The sequence below is a fragment of the Propithecus coquereli genome, unplaced genomic scaffold (genome assembly GCF_000956105.1).
Source record: "Propithecus coquereli isolate 6110/MARCELLA unplaced genomic scaffold, Pcoq_1.0 Scaffold58, whole genome shotgun sequence".
In the NCBI taxonomy this organism is placed as follows: domain Eukaryota; kingdom Metazoa; phylum Chordata; class Mammalia; order Primates; family Indriidae; genus Propithecus; species Propithecus coquereli.
The window spans coordinates 5,494,754-5,517,908 of NW_012151729.1; the positions used below are offsets into that span (position 1 = coordinate 5,494,754).

At 39.7% G+C, this 23,155-nt stretch overlaps 1 protein-coding gene across 1 annotated transcript in view; it reads left to right on the plus strand.

Annotated features, from left to right (window-relative positions):
- Positions 1-7,640: 7,640 nt before the first annotated feature.
- The window catches only part of DPYSL3 (dihydropyrimidinase-like 3), a 110,448-nt gene continuing 94,933 nt past the window's right edge, over positions 7,641-23,155 (plus strand). The window contains exon 1 of the mRNA XM_012658300.1: positions 7,641-8,319. Within this exon, the coding sequence (XP_012513754.1) occupies positions 7,939-8,319 (381 nt within the window). The 5' untranslated portion in view covers positions 7,641-7,938. The remainder of the gene's footprint in view (positions 8,320-23,155) is intronic.

Below are 23,155 nucleotides of genomic sequence, written 5' to 3' on the forward strand. Positions count from 1 at the left end.
CCAAAAATTCCTTTCTGATTCAACTAATCATCTTGTAATACATTGAGTGTATGGTCATATTGAATTTTTTATAAGAAATAAAAATTTAGTAAGTTAACAGTCTACTTTAAATGTTAAAACAATTCCTAACGACAAATCATTAAGAATTTAAATAAATTGGTATACATTGCATAGTCAAAGCTGAATAAATTTTAATATGAGCTTTGCTAAAAAATATTCATCTTGAAAAGAATTTTTATCTTATTATTTTTAGTGTATTTTTATAAGATAAGTTTAAATATGTATTTGACTACATCTTTAGTCTAAGGATATCTTCAAAGGACAAATGTCTAAGAGTTTTATGACTGTAACAGAAGGTAATCTGATTTGGTTTCCCAAAATACATTTTTCACTTTGATCATGCCTTAGACTGATTAGTAGTCCTTAGCCACATACTACCTGCAGTTCTACCACTGAAAAACAAAAAATCCAGATAACATTAATTTGACGTGCATTTATTATTTACCTATTGGTCACAGAAATTGGGGCTAGACACTGAAGAAAATAAAATAATAACATTTGTAGAGAACAGTTCAGTTAGCATGAAACATCTCACTTTTTTTTTTTTCCAGTACCAGAGCTTTCTATTTCCATTTTGTTGATGAGGGAACAGAAATAGAGAGTTTATGTAATTCCCCCAAATTCACTGAGTTAGGTGGTGAACCCAGAATTGTGGTTCAAATTTTCTGACTTCAAATCCCATGCTTTTCTCAATCATATCACATTCTACATAAATATTCTGATATTTTTTAATAAGACATGGAAATTTGGGCTATATGATTGGACTGTCTGCAGATATTTTCTTCATGTTTCCAATATAAATTATTCTAAAAGCTTAGAAACATTGAAGGGATCCTGTTTCCTATCCATTCATCTTAATTAGGAAAGATTTGGAGGAATAAGGCATTCCAGGGAGTTGCCTAGACAAGGAGTTATTTATTAACAGAAAAATGGAATCAGACGAAAGCATTGGGATTAGAAAGAATTACCAATGCATTTATGTTCTCTGAATGTACACATGACCATAAAATTCTCAATGAAAGAATTATTCACCATGTTTCCATTTTTTCTCCCATATCTTTTAGTATCTGTCATTCATATCCTTGCCTGTTTGCTACTTATGTTGGAGCCAGGATGTGCCCTAGTCTTGTGGAGCCAGCAAGTTTCTGTCTGGAATGAAAGGAGCTTCTCTTTTCAGACTGCCATCTCATTTCACTACCTTTCTTTGCGCATTGCTTAGTTTAGGCTCAAGGAAATACTAAAATAAAAGTAATCATTTTCAATGTTAAGTCTAAGTTTCATGCTCAGGTTCCTTGAGCCACTCAAGCTATCAACAAAAATGTTCCCAATAAGAGAAAAATGGTTGGTTTTCTAGCCTGTCTCAAATACAGTCAGGATTGATTAATTTAGAAGCCCAGATTTCTGAAGACACACACCTTCTTTTAGAATTTGAGCTGAGGCCAGGTGCGGTGGCTCACACCTGTAATCCTAGCACTCTGGGAGGCAGAGGCAGGTGGATGGTTTGAGCTCAGGAGTTCGAGACCAGCCTGAGCAAGAGCGAGACCCCGTCTCTACTGAAAATAGAAAGAAAAATTAGCTGGACAATTAAAATATATACATAGAGAAAAAAAATTAGCCGGGCATGGTGGCGCGTGCCTGTAGTCCCAACTACTCGGGAGGCTGAGGCAGGAGGATTGCTTGAGCCCAAGAGTTTGAGGTTGCTGTGAGCTAAGCTGACATCATGGCACTCTAGCCCAGGCAACAGAGTGAGACTCTGTCTCAAAAAAAAAAAAAAAAAAAGAATTCGAGTTGAAAATTTTCTGCCCTGATATGAGTTATGATTACTTTTATTTTAGGTGGGGAAAACCTAATGTTATTGTTGCAAGCCTCAGCTCTCTAGGAGTTAGGGATTTCTGTATATCATTCTTGATCAAGAGTTATTCTTAAAAGCAAATAATCAAACTAAGACAGTAATCTATTTGGTAAGTAACACAGGTTTAAAAATTCCAATTAAAGGATCAAGTTCCAACAGACAGCAGATTGTAGAAGAATATGAGCCATGAATATAGGTTAAGTGGCTCTTTTTCAGAGGGATCAAGAGAGAGCTAGAACAGGTAAGGGGTACATAGGACACTTGAACTCTATAATATTTTGTAACTTAAAAACATATGAATAAAATATGGAAAGTTAACATTTATGAACACTAGACAGTGTGCACATAGGCGTTTGCTAAATTACCCCCTGCTTTTCTGTACTTCTAAATTTTCATTGAAAAGGAAGGAAGGAAGGAAGGGAGGGAGGGAGTGATTTAAAAAGGAATTTGTTATTTGTTATTTCTATCTTTGAATAGTAAAAGGTAAGAGAGAATCATTTTATTTTAAATAATCAGAATGAAAATCTTACAATAATGTAAAATCAATGAGATTCTTTTGTAAATGGACAAAATACATGAATAGTAACTGGAAAAGTAACAAAATAAGTACATTTTCTAAAACATGGGAAAAATATTGTGAACTATGGTTGCTGGGAAAGAGGTTAGATAGGTTACACGGTGTTTTGGGGTTTTTTTCCGTCTGTTATATCCGGTAACTCGATTTGTTGTCTGGCCCTTACTCAGAGATTTTCATTTAGGAGATTAAATTGCACCGGTGAGCCTGCCTCAAGGAAACTAGAGCATTAGAACATTCGAAGTGAATTATCTACTTTATCATATTGGTCAGCAACTACTTTAAAATTTGTCTCCCTCCCACTTAAAGCAAAAGGAAATTCTGTGTTTGGGACTGGTTTTAGAACATTTGAGAATAATAAAATCAAAGAGAGTTGCTTGGTGTATCAGACTGGGAAGGAAACTTCCACAACTGCCCACCAGGAAGGTGATTATGTCATGTCCTATTAACTAATCCTGTGGTGGAAAGGATTTACCTCGAGGACATTTGTAAGCCTTCATTTCACACCCTTGTCATAATGATCATTTTCCCACTCAGCTGTCCAACGGCTGAGATGATTTGCGTGAGGTGACAATTTGACTCTGATGAAGCCTTTTATTTTATTTTTATTTCTCATTTTAAATAGTAGATCTCCCTAATGGAGTAAGGAGATAAAAGCTTGGTTCAATAATTTTCCATCAGCAATTTTCACGATACTCAATAAATGTGTTTTTATCTAAAACAACATCCTGGACACGTGTTTGAAAATAACATTCTTTATGATTATAAAAGTAACTCATACTTACTATAAAGATTTTTTAAAATGTAGAAATGCATGAAGGAAGAAACTAAAAGTTACCCATAATCCTATGGGTAACTTTTACTATTATTTACTATGATTTCTTACAGGTTTTTTCCCCCTACGTGTATATATTATTAATATTGTCAGAGCAGGAATTTTTTCCTGCATGCATGATAAGATTATTGAAAATATTTTGTAATCTAGTGTTAACATTGTGCACATATTTGCAACCTGTTTTTAGGTTTGTAATTAACACTTTGGTCATCTATTTTTTTTTGTTTGTTTTTTTGAGACAGGATCTTGCTCTGTTGTCCTAAGCTGGAGTACAGAGGTATAATCACAGTTCTCTGTAGTTTCAAACTCCTGGGCTCAAGCAATCCTCTTGCCTCAGCCTCCTGAGTAGCTAGGACTACAGGTGCAAGCCACCACACCTGGCTAATTTTTTAATTTTTTTTTTTCAGAGAAGGGCTCTAGCTGTGTTGCCCAGGCTGATCTCAAAATCCTGGGCTCAACTGATCCTTCCACCTTGGCTTCACGAAGTGCTGGGATTACAGATGTGAACCACTGTACCCAACCTGGTCACCAAATATTAACCCGAAACTCAATAGTGGCCTGTCAGAAAAATTCACAGGATGTGATGGAGGCATATGGAAAATGGAAGTCATTTTTAACATCTATACCAAACATTATTGTAGCATCAATTTGAATTGCAAAGTTAAAGTTACAGGTCAAGCTCATTGCAAAGTCTGTGTAATATTAATGATGTTTCTATAGTCTGAGGAAATGGGAGACTAATATTTACTGAGCAACTACTATATGTCAGGCAGAGTACTGAACATTTTGCAAACATTGCCTCATTCATATATGGCATCTGTAGGTGAAAAATGAGGTTTCTAACCTCTGTGCCCATAAAAATGGGAAGAGATAATGTAGGTTCAAATTCCTGCAACTCAAGGAAGGAAAAGACAGACAGGGGTTGGGGTTTTGATTAGAAATATTTAAATGCACTGTTGCATCAAGGTAAACTGTATAACTCCCCTATTTTCTCCTTATTTTGAGAATGGAGGCACAGCCTTAGTGAGTATTAAAATTTTATCTTCTGTTGAGTAGATGTTTGCCTTGTAAGAATGCAGTGCAATTTATTTTTGCATGAAATATATTCTGTGTGCTGCCATATTGGGATTGTTTAGTGCATACTACTGCATACTGTGGAGAAGTCTCTGTCTTCTGCAGATCTATAGGTAATAGAAGGTGCTTCTAAAATACATCTTCCTAGAGTCATAATAGGATATGCTATGTGCTCACATCACGAGTCATCTCAATGCAAAGTGGCATGTGATTTACTGCAGTTACAGGAAATGCAAATTTGATCTGGTGTGTGACAAGTAGAAAGCTGTGTTTTCTTGCCCATGTTAAAGAAATAGTTTGCTGTTTGAACATTATTTTGGATAACCCCTTCCCTGGGAGTCTAACTTAAAATATTGGTAGATATACTGTTGCTCATATGTTTGTGATTGTCATAAGTAATGTATCCTCTATCCTTACTAGAAAAAGACGTGACAAGATCTCATGTGTTCATAGGGCTATATGCCTTTGCTAGGAGGAGAGTGGTCATATATTTCCTTATGTGAGCGTTTGTCAATTAAAGTTAACTTCTTAGAGTTATTTCATTTGTTAACACTTTACTTTTGCTCTTCCCATTTATTATTTCTCTGGATCCTCATGACAGCTCTATCGTGGAGTGTTTTTTAAGAGCACAGGCTCTGAATCAGATACTAGAAGGTGTGAATTCCAGCTTGAAGTACAAGCCGTGATACTTTGGACAAGGAACTTCTCTAAGGCTCACTTTCTCCACTGGTAAAATGTGGTTAATAATCACTCCAGATTTATGGGGTCCTTATAAAGGTTAAGTCAATGCATACGAAATTCTTAGCACAAAGTCTTGTTCAAGGAAAGAAGTCCTTAATAATCCTGTTAGATGGGTGAGGCAAATATGAAGGAGAAAGACACAACTAGGTTAAGTAGGATACTTGCCTAAGGCCACATGGTTGCAGAACTGGAGTCAGACCAGCCATTCCCATTTCAGTCTTTTTTTTTTAATAGGTTGCTTTGCTTTCTTAACTAAACACATATGTGTATAGCAACTGATGACTTTTAAAAACGTGATTTTTTTGTCAACAAATGTAATTATTAGGCATATATTGTGTCAGAAATAGTGGTGAGGCAATGCAGTTATAACAGCGGGGCTCACCTACAACCGCCAAGTCCATGTACCCACACAAATGAGCACATACAAGCACACAACTTCATTCGGAATGTGCCATCTTCCAAAGGAAACCTTAGGCTCATTGCACACACCTTGCTTCAAGTTATGACTCTGTTATAACTTGGGCATTTACTCAGAGCCCCTGCTTTCTTGTTAGTAGAAAAGAAATAATAACAGTACCTGACTTTTAAAGTTATTAAGATTAATTAAGACACTGCAGGGAATATCCTTAGCACAGAGCATGGCACTAATAAAACCTCAACAAGCACTAACAGAAATTGCTCTGAGGCAGTACTTACCCGAAACCCTGGTTCCATCACCAATTAGCATTTGTCAAAAAGAAGCAACTGCCCAGAGGAAGTCAGCTTAAGAAATCATAAATAATTTTGATAGAGCACAAGCCTTCCCTTTGCTGAGGATAAGTCAACATACCTGTCTTTGATTTGCATTCAGGCCAACTTCCATACTCCAAACCTTTGTGACTGTCACAGGCCTGCCACTGAGATTCTAGTTTCCAGTGCCTTTGTTCCACTCCAAAAATGGAGGTCAGAGTTCCAGTTCATCAAAATTCAGTGCAGATGCCTTCAAATATTGTGTCGGTGTGCACGAAGAAGCCTGCCATATGATTATAAGCATTAAATTCGAGTAAATATAGGTGAAACAATCCTAATAATGACTGGCGCATAGCAACAGCTCCATAAATGTTCCCTGTTGTTATTGTTGTTATAATTATCATCCATTCGTTCCAAAAGGATTTTATCAAGTACCTATTACGTACCTGTAGATGTTCTGGGCACAAGATACATACAGGTGAAGTGAATAGACCAGATCTCTGCCTCCGTGGAGCTTAGTGGGGGTGGGGGTGGGGGTCGGTTCCCCAAATAATCAAAGCTCAGCATGCCGAGCAGAACGGCGAATGCTAGTGCTACCTGGATGGGTGGTTATGGACTGCACTCTCTGAGAGGAACCGCTCCAGTATCTCGTGAAAGGCATAGTGAGCAATTGATTCATGTTGGTTGAATAAATCCACGAATGGATGAATTTCTGAGAGGGAGCCCAGTTAAATCTGGGTTCTGCAGGTTCTGGGTCAAGACTGTGTGTGCAAATAGCATGCAAGCTCTGCAGTTTGTGGACTCTGTTTATGTGGCTTTGCAGTCTGGGTCAGAGTATATGTGGGTGGATGTAAGGAAGAGGATGAGGTTATGAACGCATGTATATAAGTGAAGTCTGCATATATGTGAGGTAACATGGAAGGCAAAGTGCGCATTTTTTTTTTTTTGGTTGTGCATTTTTGAGGTAAATCTCGGTTTGTGTGTGAACCTAAGTGTAGGGTTCTGACTGAGGTAAACCTGACTCGAATCAGCGTGTAAGGTATAAACCTGGGGTTTGTTGTATGAAGGACGGAGCATTAAGAGGAGTATTTTGCAAGGCAAAATCTAGGGATGTGTGTACACCTGTGACCTGTAATGTAATTGTGTGTGAGGCAAATTAGGGGTGGGTAAAAAGCAAAACCTAGGATGGTATATACATACGGTAAGAGTGGGTGTATGTGAGTCAATGACAGGCTTTTGTGATTGTCAATGAGATACGAGGGTTTGTGTGTGTTGTGTGTGTGCGTGTGTGTGTGTGTTGTGTGTGTGTGTGTGTGAGTAACCCAATTCAGGAGTTCATGTGAGGCTGTAGGTTTGTGAGGCAGATTCTGGACGCGGGTGTAATTGTGAGACAATCCAAAGATCAGGGTGAGGCAAGTCAGGGTTTATGGGTAGGATCGTGAGTTTGTGCCAAGTCTGAATTTGTATGTGTTAGTTGTCGTAAATCAGGATTTAGCTCTGAGATGGACTCACCTGGGTTAGGCTGGCGCTTCGTGCGTGAGGGGGTCGGAAAGATTTGTTTTGTGAGGTAAACTCGGGCGTCTGGGTGGGGGCAGCGGGGTTTGCGTGCAGATGTGAGTCCAGGTTCCTGAGTGTGAACATGAAGACATCTGAGTCGCATGTAAGTGTGTGAAGTCCGGGGGTTGCGGCGGGAGCGGGAAACGAGCGCGCGGGCGTGCGTGCGCGCGCGCCAACTTTGGGTCTGTGTGTGTGTGTGTGATGGGCACCCGCGCCGCGTCAGCCCGGGAGGCCACGTTAGGGCTGGGGGTGCGCGGGGAGGTGCGGCCGGGCGAGAGGTCCCGCGAGCGAGCCGAGCGCGCCGCTGCACCGGGCCCCTGCGCCGCGCGCTCCCTGGCTCTCTGGCTCGCCGGCTCGCCGGGGACAGGCAGCAGTCGGAGCAGCACTGCCGCCTCTGGCGCGAAGGCTCAGGCGCCTCCTCCCGCCCCGCTCACTGTGGCTCGGCGCACGCTGCCGGCGGCTGCCCTTTCCGCCTCTGGGGAAGAAGAACCCTCGGGTCGCTGTCGCGCTTGAACCATGGCCTCGGGCCGAAGGGGCTGGGACAGCTCCCACGAAGACGATCTGCCCGTGTACCTGGCCAGGCCGGGCACCACGGACCAGGTCCCGCGGCAGAAGTACGGCGGCATGTTCTGCAACGTGGAGGGCGCCTTCGAGAGCAAGACGCTGGATTTCGATGCCCTGAGCGTCGGGCAGCGGGGCGCGAAGACTCCTCGGAGCAGCCAGGGTAGCAGCCGCAGCTCGGGGAGCCGACCCGGGGTCGAGGGGGACACCCCGCGCCGGGGCCAAGGCCGGGAGGAGAGCAGGGAGCCCGCGCCCGCGTCGCCCGCGCCCGCCGGGGTGGAGATTCGGAGCGCCACCGGCAAGGAGGTGTTGCAGAACCTCGGCCCCAAGGACAAGGTAAGGGGGTCCGGTCACTTCTCCGCCTGCCCTCGGTCCCTTCTCCAGTCCTGGCCGCCATGGCCCGGGCACAACTTTCTCCCGCTCACTTTGCACGGGGCTGGGGGACTAGGAGGAGGAAAAGGGCATCCTCCTCTGAGCCTAGCGTGACCTCCTAGCCCGGACTCTAGATTCGCGGGTGTCCCCAGTTGCAGCATCTTTGTGCGCTCGCGGCAAGGGTGCGCCGCGTCCCCTATTCCTGCCGCCTTGCCGCACCCCTGGGCCATCCGTCCTGGGTGGGTGTGTCAGCCCGGCCATCCCGGGAAGGCTTAGTGATTCCCAGCCCTTCTCTCCGCCTGAGTAACCAACAGCACAATCGTCTTGACCCCCTCTGTCCCTAGATTAAATCTCAACCCGGGTCACCAGGGCGGAGGGCAAACTGCTGGTGAGAAAATGGGGTCATCTCCGTAGCGCCCAGATGAAAGTACAGGATGGGCGGTCTCCCCTCGCACTCTTCAAACATCGTTTCTGTCCCTGAAACTTTTGGGTGTGGAGCCACTAGACTAAACACCAGAATCTGTATGCTTCGCTTCTGTCCTAGCACACATTTCACATCTGTGTTTGTGAAGAGTGTATTCGTGTACGTATCTTGGCACGAGACCGTGTATGACAGGGGTCCAGCTGCCTCTGCAAGAATAGCATTGTATCTTTTAAAATAGGCGAGGGTATTAAGGGTGCACATTAAACTAGCACGAGATGCAAATTCCCTCCTGCTCTTAAACGTGCCAGAGCCAATTTCTTCTGTATGTGTATTTTTGAGAAACTCATGTCACACTGAACTGACTGAAGAGATGGTGGTGTAATCCAGCTGATTATTGTGTTTATTGCATAGAAAATCAGAGCTGTAGTTCAGAAAATTCAGGTCCTGGCAGGGCTGGAGGCTTCAAAGTTCAAACTGAGGCTTTTGAGTTGGGGAACAATAGTAATCAGATGTCCTCACCCTTGTCTAGGTAATGGCTACAAAATCCATCCGCATGTATTATTCTGCGCTAATATCGTTGGGAATAATAACCTGAAATGGAAATGTCTGCCTCAGAGCAGTTACAGTTAATGCTTATCCAGGTTTTTGTTGTTTTGCCATTAAAATGCAGTGAGCCAGGAAAGGACAGCGTATCACTCCACTCCTTGATTTTTGAAAGTTTAAACAAACAAACCAACCTTTAACTGCTGATTCCACCAGGGAAAATATCTATTGAAGTTAGTACTGTTCAAAGGTATCACTCAGGAAACAATGTTGGTGTCCCTTGGAGTCACTCTTTTAGTTTATGATTTTACATCATCCTTCGAATGTGGGCTTCCTTCTAGGCCTTGCTTGCACACCCCTTTAGGGAAAATTTCTGGTATTTTGGGAAGGCTTTGGCTGATTTCTAAACTGAAGAATAGCCCTCCAGAAAGGTTATTGCCTCTCTTTGGGTCTAACTTGATCAGTATTGAAATGTTCCTTTCTTGACTCCAAGGGATTGGAGCAGTGATGGAAAAGGTCGGTAACAATTGCTGTGAGTCAGTGCTATTCCCTTTGCTGGAACACCCCTGATGCCTGATGTAAGTCAGATAATATGCCTGGTTTGCAAGACTGAAGAATGGTAACTTGAGAAAGGAAAACTGTTCCTCCTTGAAACCCAGCAATTCTCCCGTTTTCTTCCCTTTTGCAAACCCTATACTTTTGGCTCCTAATTGAAAAATAATAATACAACCTAAGCATCAGCAGGATTTCTAGTGCTACATGGTTATTTGTAAGTTCCGGCTTGCTGTCAGCTTCATCCAGGCCATGTTATTATCTCTAATTTGGTTGAATCACACTTTTAGAAGAGACCCACAGAGGTTATCAAGTTCTGGACTTGATGATGATTTCCTTGAGGATGGAGATTGAGTGTTTGAATTTATCTTTGTGGCTGGAATGCTTGGCACATTGGAGGTGCTCAGTACATGTTTGGTACATTAAATCTCCTTAATTAAGCCATCTGTTTTGCTACATGGATGGTACAAAGTGATCATCTGGCCCCTGCTTAAATACTGCCATTGTCAGGGAACTTACTACTTCATGAAGCAACTTTTGGACTTTACTTAAAAAAAAAATTAAGCCCAAATTTGACTACCTGTAGTTTATACAAATACTTCTTAGTTCTGACCTCTGGAAATAAAAGAGTAAATATGTTTCCTTATTCTGGGATATTGTAGTGATTTTTAGGCATGTGGGCTCTTGTATCTGTCAGAAAAGGCTGGGTGATGCCACAGTAACAAACAACCCCCAAATCTCAGTAGCTTAATCAAACAATAACAGTGTATTTCTTGCTGCTACTTGTTGAACATGGGTCAGCAGGGAAGCTCTGTTCATTATCGTCATTCAGAGACCTAAATTGATGGATGCTCCATCTCTACGTGTCTGTGGTGGGAACAGTATATGGCAAGTTGTACACAGACTCTTAATCCCTCTCTGGAATGATGAACGTGATGTATGTTCACATTTCATTGGCCAAAGAAAATCGTATGTCCATACCCAACTTCAAAGAAATTGGAGGAATGCAATCTTACCATGGTCCTGTAAGACTAGAAATATTTGGCAAATAGCTCTAATATCTCTCCCAGATCTGGGGATGCACTACCAGGATGAAACCTGGCTAACCCTTACTAGGACTGTAAGCATGTAGCTTAGCCTCTTTTTCTCAGTTTTCTCATCTGCAAAATAAGGATAACAGTGACTACTTTGCACATAATAAGTACCCAGTACATATTAGTTGTTACTATTTCTCTTCAATTTTTACTGCTCTTTATGTTTGAGGGCAATTATCACATTTTCCCTAAATTTCTTTCTTTTTTTTTTTTTTTTTTTTTTTTTTTGAGACAGAGTCTCGCTTTGTTGCCCGGGCTAGAGTGAGTGCCGTGGCGTCAGCCTAGCTCACAGCAACCTCAAACTCCTGGGCTCAAGCAATCCTGCCTCAGCCTCCCAAGTAGCTGGGACTACAGGCATGCGCCACCATGCCCGGCTAATTTTTTCTCTATATATATATTTTTAGTTGTCCAGATCATTTCTTTCTATTTTTTAGTAGAGACAGGGTCTTGCTCTAGCTCAGGCTGGTCTCGAACTCCTGACCTTGAGCGATCCACCCGCCTCGGCCTCCCAGAGTGCTAGGATTACAAGCGTGAGCCACCGCGTCCGGCCCCTAAATTTCTTTTTTAGCCTCGTTATTCCTAGTCTCATCTTCATTCCCTTTTATAAGCATTTCACCATTTTGATTTCCTTTTCAGGATATACTATATTTTGTAAATATTTTTCTGAAAATACAATGTCCAGGACTGAACATCGTGCTTCAGGTGGGACATGGCCATAGCAAGGTGCGTTAGGCTATTTAATTTTCTCGATTTATACACAATATATGCTTCTGTAATAGAAGATTACACCTAATAATTAAATATCTGTGTCTTATTATTGTCTCCATAGTCAATTCTTTGTCATTCAAGCTTTCAGAAACTTTTTTACATAAGCTGCTGTTATGCCAGGATATCCCCATTCTACGCTACAGCAATTGAATTTAAAACAAAACAAAAGACTTAACCATATGATTTTATTTTTCTTCCCTCTATAGTATGCATCACTATCTTAGCTCATCTTTCTATTATATAATAAAAATTTTGAACCTTAATTCTATGAGATAACATTTCTACTCCCAGCTTTGTACCATTTGCAGATTTGATAGTATCACTTTTTGAGCTCTTTCTGTGTGCCTCTCATAAATATATATTTTTTCCTTTTTTTCTCACAGAAAATTATTGTACAGATAAGGAAATTGAAAATAAGAGATTCTGAATGTTTAGCCCCAAATCACATAGATAATAAGGGAGGGAGCCACAATTCAAACTTTGATTTTTCTGACTCTAGAGTCCCTGTTGTTTCCATACTGGGAGGCTACTTCTTTATTTTAATTTAACCAGTCTGACCACTGTGTCAGCTCCTGACATAAAATATAATGCAGGGTAAAGACAGATCTTCCTTCTACACCTCTGGAAACCTTCCCCCATCTTGCTACCAGCCCATTAGTCAGGCAAACTTTGAGACCAGTTGTTCGGCCTTTGAGAACAATTGCTGCAAAATCCTTAGTCTTCCAAGTTGATTGCAAAGCTATCAGAAGACAGTTTTTAAAAATGTCTTGATAAAATCAAAACATGCTTTGTCTCTAACATACCTAATTATTAAATCCCATCTTAAGGAAATGAGTTTATTTAAGAGATTATGAAGAGGTTAAATAACAAAAGTGTTTCGTAAAATAAAAATTTAAAATTATCTATAAGTTATACTTCAAATGCCAAATTCCATGTTTAAAGTATCACTGAGTGCTAATAGTATGGTTCTGAATCTACATCTTAGCACCTTGTTAACTTATGTATTTAGATTTTTCTGATGATAGGCATTTGTATTGCAAAAATCCTCTGTGGTTCACTCACATGACTTTTTGTTTATAATTTTTGACGCTTGGTGCGTACAAGGCACTTTTAAGTGAGAAGTAAATATTTTTCACCCTTTCTCAAGATGCTTTTCCATGCACATAGTATTTTCCTAGCAGAAAAAAATTACTCAGAGGAGGAGAATTATGATATATGGTCTGCCTAAAGCAAATGATACTGCAAAGACTTTGCCATTGAGCAAAAACAAAGTAATGACATTATGATTACACAGGGAGTTTATTGATAACTCCGTATCAGGAACCTTGGGTCATTTCTAGTTCCCTGCTTCCCATGTGGGCCACTTTTGTGCAAGATGTTTCCTTTATGAAGTCAGCAGGGGCTTTGAACGTAAAGGGAGAGACTTAGAAACAGATGAAATGCGGCTCTTACCTTTTTACCATTTGCCATTTGTCTTTTTTGTCTTGGGCTAAAAGTTTTCAAAATGACTCAGAGAAATTGATGTTGTCCTCCTTACCCTGCACAAGGGAAGACAGCCGGAAATCGAATAAAGGTCTCTCTAACCATCAGAATCCAAATCCAGGAGTGTAAATGAATTTTACAAGGCTACTCTGACAAATGAAAGTTTGTACCTAGGCTAGGAAAAGCCCCTGCTCACCTGGCCCTCAGGCGGCACTTGAATCTGGGAGTGTTTCCTTACCCAAACTTGGAAGTGTTTGAAATCCTTCAGAGCTTTGGTTTAGTTTGACAGTAGGCATTTGAGGAACATAAAAAAAGTGCCTTCTAAGTAATGCCGCGATTGGCAGAGTTCCCTCAAAGTAATGGACCCTGGAGACAGGGTTTTGCTGACAGCTCTTGTAAGTAAGGCTTAAGACAGGCCAGAGCACTGTCTGTGATGTTTTCTGTTGGTGACTGCTATAGCTGATTCTCTTTGTGATTAATTTCTACTGGGCATTATCCCTACAAATGTTTCTATGAGACAGTGGATAAAGCTTACTAGGAGTAGGAAATCTGGCTAAGGAGAACACAATCTGTGACTGCAGGCTCAGTCGTCCATTTTCAGGAGGAGGCAGAAGGTCCATTTAGATGTGTAAGCACTTTTTAAATTAAGCTTCTAGGAAAATGTAATGTTAAAATATATCTATACTCTTAACATGGAATCACGCAGCATTCAAAAAACAGTTCTACTCCATCAAAGAACAATGAGTTTAGCAAAAACAAAACAAAACGAAAGTGGATAAGTATTAGCAGTCTCAGCTTCTAGATCCAACCTTTTACCTGCTGTGTAACTAATGTCTCCCCAAATAATGGAGATAATCACGTAGACATATTACCCTTCTCTCTGAGCTATAGTTTCCTTCATTCTAAAATGTAGGGGCTAGACCAGATGGTCACGATGGTAATGCTCTATAAACTTTTTGATTGCGCATCTTTATCCAAACATTTTTGGAGTATGCTTCATATTCCTTATATGTGTATGTGTATACACATATGTGTACACACATGCATATATATATAAATTACACACAAAAATATATTAATATCTATGAGCACATAAAATGAAAATCAAAAATATAAACTAAAAATAGAAGAAATATCATTAAAAATACAGATATACATCCTGATTTTTTTTTTTCTCTTTATCCCAGTGGCTTGTCTTACCCAACTAATTTAGGTAAGTGCTTGGAAGTCTGTAATCTGTAGACTAAACACATAATCATCAGTTGTTCTAACATTATAGTCATTGGTGAATTCATTGTTAGTCTGAGTTCTTTATTGATATAAACCCTTTTATTGAACAATCTCCAAGAGATAGTTCAAAACTCTCGAAGGCTTGTGATGAGTTTATAGACCAGGTGCTGGTCAGTGCTCAGTGTGTTTGTGAAACATGTGTGGACTTGGGCCAATAGGTTGTGTCAAACAAGGTAGTTCCCAAATCTCCCTTCACCCACTGAGAGTTTTCTTTACTCATTTATTCGAAAAGCATTTATTAGGCCTCAGCTATATAGGTGCACAATTAAAAACAAATGTTGGAAAAACAAAGATGTGCCAAACAGATCAACAATAGGAAAACATAAACTGCATTTCCTCATAATCTTCTGGAGAAAACTGCCATTAAGCCAGTGGTGGTGTATTTTATTCCTATTTGTGTGTGTGTGTGTGTGTGTGTGTGTGTGTATGAGAGAGAGAGAGAGAGAGAGGAACACATGCACTTTTTTCCCAAAAGTGGAAAGATGCATTATTTCTGTGTTTAAACTATTTTTTACCACTTGCTCTTGTCTGAATGTTTGTGTACCCCCAAATTTATATGTTGAAATCCTAACCCCCAACATGATGATATTCATTAGGTCGTAAGGGTGGAGCCTCATGAATGGGGTTAGTGTCCTAAAAAAAGAGGTCCCAGAGAGCTGCTTTTGCTCCTTGCACCATGTGAGAACACAGCTAGAAGGTGCCATCTATGAGCCAGAAAGCAGGCCTTCATCAGGCACTGAATCTGCCTTGGTCTTGGACTTACTAGTCTCCAGAACTATAAGAAATAAATTTCTGTTATTTATAAGCCAACCAATTTATGGCATTTTGTTATAGCAGCCTGAACAGACTAAGATACCACTTTTTAAAAAATCAAATAAGCTTTAATTTTTGGAGCAATTTTAGGTTCACAGTGAAGTTAATTGGAAAGTACAGGGAGTTCCCACGTCCCCTGTCTCCACAAACACACAACCTCCTTCACTACTGACACCACACACCAGAGTGGTACATTTGTTAAAATTGCTGAGTCTATATTGACACACCATTATCACCCTAAGTCCATAATTTACATTAGGGTTCATTTTTGGTGTTGTACATTCTATGGGTTTGGAAAAATATTATATATAATAACAAGTATCTACCATTGTAGTATCTTACAGAATAGTTTCACTGCCATCAAAATCCTCTGTGCTCTGTCTATTCATCCCTCCGTCCCCCCAACTCATCTTGTTACTTTCTCCATAGTTTTGTCTTTTCCAGAATGCCATATAGTTGGAATCATGCAGTATATAGGCTTTTCAGATTGACTTCTTTCATTTAGTAATATGCATTTAAGTTTCCTCCATCTCTTTTCATGGCTTGATAGCTCCTTTCTTTTTAGTGCTGAATAATATTCCATTGACAGGATGTACCGTAGTTTATCTATTCACTTACCTACTGAAGGACATTTTAATTGCTTCCAAGTTTTGGCAATTATGAATAAAGCTGATATAAACATCCGTATGCAGGTTTTTGTGTGAACATAAGTTTTCAATTCATTTGGGTAAATACCAGGGAGCATGATTGCCGAATCACATGGTTGAGAGTATGTTTAGTTTCATAAAAAACTGCCAAATTGTCTTCCAAAGTGGCTGTACCAATTTGCATTCTCGCTAGCAATGAAGGAGAGTTCCTGTTGCTTCACATTTTCATCAGCACTTGCTTTTGTCTGCGTTCTGGATTTTGGCCATTCTAGTAGGTGTGTAGTGATATCTCATTGTTATTTTAATTTGTAATTCCCAAATGGTGTATGATATGGAACATCTTTTCATGTGCTTACTTGCCATCTGTATATCTTCTTTGGTAAGATGTCTGTTATGTTCCTTGGTCCATTTTAACAATCTGATTGTTTGTTTTCTTATTGTTGAGTTTTAAGAGTTCTTTATGTATTTCAGATAACAGTCTTTTACCTTATATATCTTTTGCAAATATTTTCTCCTAGTCTGTGGATTGTCTTCTCATTCTCTTGATATTTTTTTATAGAGCACAAGTTTTTAATTTCAATGTAGTCCAGTTTACCAATTATTTATTTCATGGATTATGCTATTAGTGTTATATCTAAGAAGTCATACCATACCTAAGGTCATCTGTGTTATCTTCTACGAGTTTTATAGTTTTATGTCTTACATTGAGGCCTATGATCCATTTGGAGTTAATTTTTGTGAAGGGCATAGATCTGGGTTTAAGATTCATTTTATTGCACATGGATGTCCAGTTGTTTTAGCACCATTTGGTGGAAAGATTTTCCATTGTATTACCTTTGCAAAAATCAGTTAATTATATTTATGTATGTCTATTGCTGGGCTCTGTATTCTGCTCCATTTATTTATTTGTTTATTCTTTCACCAATACCACGCTGTCTTGACTACTATAGCTTTCTTTTAAGTTTTGAAGTTGAGTAGTGTCAGTCTTCTGACTTTGTTCTTCTCCTTCAATATTGGCTTTTTTGGGTTTTTTGTCTCTCCACATGAACTTTAGAATTAGTTTGTCAATATCACCAATTTTGATTGGAATTGTGTTGAATCTATAGATCATGTTGGGAAGAACTGACATCTTGACAATATTGAACATTCCTATTCATAAGCATGGAATATTTCTCCATTTATGTAGTTCTTTGATATCTTTCATCAGAGATTTCTAGCTTTCCCCATGGGAATCTTGAACCTATTTTGTTAGATTTATACCTAAGTATTTCCTTTTTGGGGTGTTAATGTAAATGGTTATGTGTTTTAATTTCAAATTCAACTTGTTCAATGCTAGTATGTAGGAAAGCAATTGACTTTTGTATACTAATCTTGTATCCTGCAACTTTGCTATAATTGCTTATTAGTTCCAGGAGGGCTTTTTTTGTTAGGTCAATTCTTTTGGATTCTCATTTGTTTGTTTGTTTATTTATTTATTTATTTATTTAGAGATAGGGTCTTGCTCTGTTGCCCAGGCTAGAGTGCAGTGATCTCATCATAAGTCACTACAACTTCAAACTCCTAGACTTGAGAGATCCTCCTGCCTCAGCTGCCCAAGTAGTGGGGACTATAAGTGCATGCCACCATGCCTGGCTAATTTTTCTATTTTTTGTAGAGACAGGGTCTCACTCTTGTTCAGGCCGAGCTCAAACTCCTGGCCTCAAGTGATCCTCCCACCTCGACTTCCCAAAGTACTAGAATTACAGGCATGAGCCACTGTACCTGGCTCTTTTGGATTTTCTACATAGGCGATCATGTCATCAGCAAAGAAAGTTTATTTCTTCCCTCCCAGTCTATATGACTTTTATTTCCTTTCCTTGTCTAATTTCATTAGCTAGGACTTCCAGTATGATGAACAAAAGCAGTGGTGAGAAGGTGTATCTTTGCGTTGTTCCTGATCTTAGTGGGAAAGCTTTGAGTTTCTTACCATTAAGGATGATGTTGCTGTAGGTTTTTTGTACACATTCTTTATCAAGTTGAAGAAATTCCCCTCTATACCTAGTTTGCTGAATTTTTATCACTAGTGGAATGTTGGATTTTGCCAGATGCTTTTTCTGCATCTATTGATACGATCCTGGGATTTTTCTTCTTTAGCCTGTTGATGTGATGGATTATATTAGGTGTAATGTGATGTGATGGATTCTCAAATGTTGAATCAGCCTCACATATCTGGGATAACCCCCATTGGCCATGGTGTATAGCTTTTTGTATACACTGTTGAATTTGATTTACTTATATTTTGTTGAGGAATTTTGCCTCTCTGTTCGTGAGAGATATTGATCTGTAGTTTGATTTTCTTGTAATGTTTTTGCCTGGTTTGGGTATGATGATAATGCTGGTCTCATAGAATGAGTTAGGAAGTATTTTCCTCTGCTTCTAACTCAGGAAGAAATTATAGAGAATTAGTATAATTTCTTACTTAAATATTTGGTAGCATTCACTAATAAATCCATCTGGGCCTGGTGTTTTCTGTTTTGGAAGATAATTAATTATTGATTCAGTCTCTTTAATAGATACAGGCTTACCTATTCAGATTTCCTATTTCTTCTAGTGTGAGTTTTAGCAAATTGTGCCTTTCAAGGAATTGGTCCACTTCATGTAATTCATCAAATTTGGGGATATAGAGTTGTTCATAATATTCCTTTAGTATTCTTTTAATATCCATGAGATCTGTAGTGACGTCCCACTTTCATTTCTGATATTAGTAATTTGCATCTTTTCTTTTGTTTTCTTAGTTGGCCTGGCTACAGGCTTATCGATTTTATTGATCTTTTCAAACAACCAGTTTTTGGTTTTGTTGATTTTCTCTGTTGATTTCCTGTTTTCGATTTTATTGATTTCTGCTCTAATTTTTATTAGAAATTTATTTTATTATTTAAAAAGAAAAACTCTTTTGCTTACTTTAAATTTAATTTGCTTTTATTTTTCTAGTTTTCTAAAGTCGAAGTTTAGATTATTGATATTAGATCTTTCTTCCTTTCTAATATATGCATTTAATACAATAAATTTTCCTCTAAGCACTGCTTTAGCTGCATCTCACAAATTTTGATAAGTTGTATTCTCATTTTTCTTTGGTTCAAAATATTTTTTTTCAATTTCTTCTTTGACCCAAGTGCTATTTAGAATTGCATTGTTTATTCTCTAAATATTTGGACATTTTTCATATTTCTCTCCTTTATTGACTTACAGTTTAATTCCATTGTGATCTGAGAGCAGACATTGTATGATTTCTATTCTTTTAAATACATTAAGATGTGTTTTAGGCCCAAAATGTGGCCTGTCTGGGTGAATATTTCATCCATAGGCCTTTAGTAATGTACTGGTAAGGTGTGGGGGAAGAGAAAGGACTTTATAGTACTATGATTAGGTCCAAGTCTTTTGGTGAGCCTATTCCCCTGGACTGTGAACTTTACAAGTGCTTCTCAGTATTTCCCCCACCCTTATGTGGGCCAGGATAGCTGAAGGGTGCTGGAGTTGTGTATTTCCCATTCCCCACTGCAAGGCTAGAGCTGGATGGAGTTGGGTATTCTCCTGTCCCCCAGGTAGGTTAGCTTCTGATAAAAACCCCAGCAGCTTAGGCTCTGGTAAAGTAGTTTCTCCACTAGGGCACATCTTGTTCATATGAACAGAATACTGTGGTATATTTCAGAATGGTTCCTTTTCCCTCCCCCCAGAGGCAGAAGGAGATTTTTCTCCAGAGTATTCACTGTAAGGACCTGCTAGAGCTCTTATTTTATTTTATTTTTTTAAAAGGTGTCGGGTTAGGTCATTTTTTATTTATTTATTTATTTTTTTTTTTTGAGAAAGAGTCTCACTCTTTTGCCCGAGCTAGAGTGAGTGCCGTGGCGTCAGCCTAGCTCACAGCAACCTCAAACTGCTGGGCTCAAGCAATCCTTCTGCCTCAGCCTCCCGAGTAGCTGGGACTACAGGCATGCACCAGCATGCCCGGCTAATTTTTCTATATATTTTTAGTTGTCCGATTAATTTCTTCCTATTTTTAGTAGAGATGGGGTCTCACTCTTGCTCAGGCTGGTTTTGAACTCCTGAGCTCAAACAATCTGCCCGCCTCGGCCTCCCAGAGAGCTAGGATTACAGGCGTGAGCCACCACGCCCGGCCTGCTAGAGCTCTTAGAGGTAAAACTCACAAAAGTGTGGGTGGCCCCCCTGTGACTAGGTGCCTCTGGAGTTTTTAACTCTTGGAGTTATCCGTACTCATCCTCCAGCAATGAATCAATTACAGTTCAGGTTTTCCTACCCCAGCCTGGTTCCTGTGGAAGTTTCTGCTTATGGATCTCTGCTTGAGTGTGTATGATTCTCTGTATCTGCCTGTCTGTCTGTCCAATTTCTGGGGAAGCAATTTGCTCTTTGACCTCACTTCTCAGCCGGATCTAAGAAGAGTCGTTGATTTTTCAGTTGGTTCAGCTTTTTACTTGTTGTTACGACAGAGTGATGACTTCTAGACTTCTTACATGTCAGACCGGAAACCCTAAACTATTTTTTCAACCTCAGTTATTATGATGTCTTTACAGAGCATCAGAGATTTTCTAAAGCACAATTTACAATGGCTATATGGTGCTCTATGATGATGTGTCACATATTTAATTACTAATTCCTTTTAATTGGACATTCATGTTTTTATTTTCAGTTTTGATTTCATATTTACTGTCTCTTCTTTTGTTATTATAAGCAAGAAGGTGGTAAACCTTCTAGATAAATCTTTGTACACGTTTATTTCATTAGCATTTATCAATGAAAAATCCTACAAATGGCCGAATGGGGTCATTTTCATGCTTCAGGAACACTGAGCTTGGGATGGATACTTCCTACTTGAAACTTCGGGTGCAGGACTCCAGGTATACAAAGCCAGGGGAGCCTTTTATATAAATTCTGTAAGAAAGAAGATAGTGCAGCCTGGGATGGAAGAAACATTACATGGGCCAAATTATTCAACAGTAGATGAGATTCGGGGGCCATAAGAGCCAGGTAAATGGGGATAAAGTAAAAGAGTGGGTAGAGGAAGAATTTTAAATCTTAGCTGGAGGTAAAAACATGAAAAGAAAGAAAGCTGAAGTTGTAAAAGGAGATCTAACTAAAAGAATAGAATTTGTCTCTACGAAAGGAGTTCCCTCAATAATCTCTTGGAATTTTACTTTGCCCTGAGTTTGGGGCACAAATACGAGCTTCAAGAGGTATATTCTAGTGAAATATTACTTTTATGGAGTACTTATTTATGCAAGACAATGATGTCTTTAATCCTCATGACAACTCTACAAAGTAAATATTAACATCCAGATAATCTAGAAGAGAAACTGAGTCTCAGAGAGGTTACTCAGGTTCCTATAATCATACAATTAGAAATAGACAAAGTCAGGATTTAAGCCCAAGGACTGTCTGATTGCTTTCTATGTGCCACTATGCTGTTCTCTTCTGGTGTCGTGGCAGCTAAGCATCAGCACTGAATGGGAACCAGCACCTAAAACTGGCTTGACTAAGAGAAGGATCCAAAATTAAATATCTACCAGAGGGCATTTCTGAAGAGTGAGAGTGTGGGGCTCACAGAATCAAAATAGGAAATAAGAATTTGGTCAAGTCCAAAAGGTGACCACAGTAGCTATAGCAGAAAACATGAGAAGCTACGAAGCACTAGAAAGACGCCAGGAGATAGAGCAAGGGAAGGAAGAAGTGGAAAGAGACTCAGACAGTTGTCATGACATACCCAAGTGCCTAATAATAATTTTTATTCACTGCTGTGGCTTGCTGGCGGGTCAGACTCATTTAAAGGCACCCCCTATGGGCAGAAATTATTCAAAGGATGGTGGCACAGATAGGGCTCAAATCTACGTCTCCATGATCGTGGAGTCCACATATCACGATTCTAGGTGGTCTTCATGGAGGGCAGAACCACTTGGCTTGTTTCCAAGAAGCCAGATTATGTCTAAAGGGGAAAGATATAATGCTTATGTTGGGTTGGGAGTGGGCTAGGAAGGGGCTTTTTTGCTATGGGTAATATTCCCACATCCTGCCACTTGGATAGAAACAAATAAAACCAATGACATGGAAAGTTGTATGATAAATGGATATCGAATGAGAAGGGAAAAAATATAGTTAATGAATGATGATATCTCAAAGAATTGGTAAGGAGGGAAGACTATATCCACAGATATAATTTTCTACCACATACCACCCAGGGAGAGTCAGGAAGCCAGATTGTGGTACACTAAGGGAACTTTTTAGTAAGACTACAGGGTGGGGAATGGGGAGTTCAAAATGGATGCGAGGGGTTTGAAATGAAGGCGTTGTATCTGGCAATGCATGCTGTCAACTCACAGATTGCAAATTAAGGGTGAGATGTCTCTCAGTTATCTAGAATAGGAGTCTGTAAACCTTTTCCCTAAAGAACCAGATAGGAAATATTTAGGCTTTGCAGACTATGAGGTGTGTCTGTTCCAACTACTCAACTCCGTATAGCAAAAGCAGCTGTAGACAATATGTAAATGAATGGTTGTGGCTGTGTGCCAATAAAACTTTGTATACAAAAACGGTGGTGGGCTGGATTTGGCCCATGGGCAGTTTGTTTGAATACAAGAAAAGGGGCACAGGTGTATGTGTGTTTGTATATGTGCAGGAGTGAGTGGCAGCAGAGTCATAGCAACTTTTCAATATGAAACGATTCAGAAATTTGAGGTAGACCTAGTAACCAAGCAAAACAATCTGAAAGGCTCAGACACACTTGTTTGCCTTTCAGGATGCCTGAGATTGGAGGAGGAAATTAAAAATAAATACATTCTCTGACACTAAAGAGGAGAACAATGCAAGATATTCAGAGAATGTGAATTTATGTAGTGGAGGCAAGGCTCGTTGAAGAACAAAGACAGGAGAAAGGGGGAGGTTGAAGAGGATAATCTGGAAATGACAGTGGGAAAGAAACAAATATAGGAAGTCGGAGTGATGTGGAAGAAGGTCAAGCTTAAAGTAAAGCTTTGTTGGAGGCTAGAAAAAGAAGTGGAAAGGCAGCTGACAGCCCAAAGCTGCAAAGAAGAGAGAATAGTGGAAAAGAAGGCCTCTTGGAGTTGTTAATCAGACCTGGCTCTGTTAAGTGAATGGGGAGAATGGCGAGGCTCACTCACCCTTCAGATTAGGTATACGGA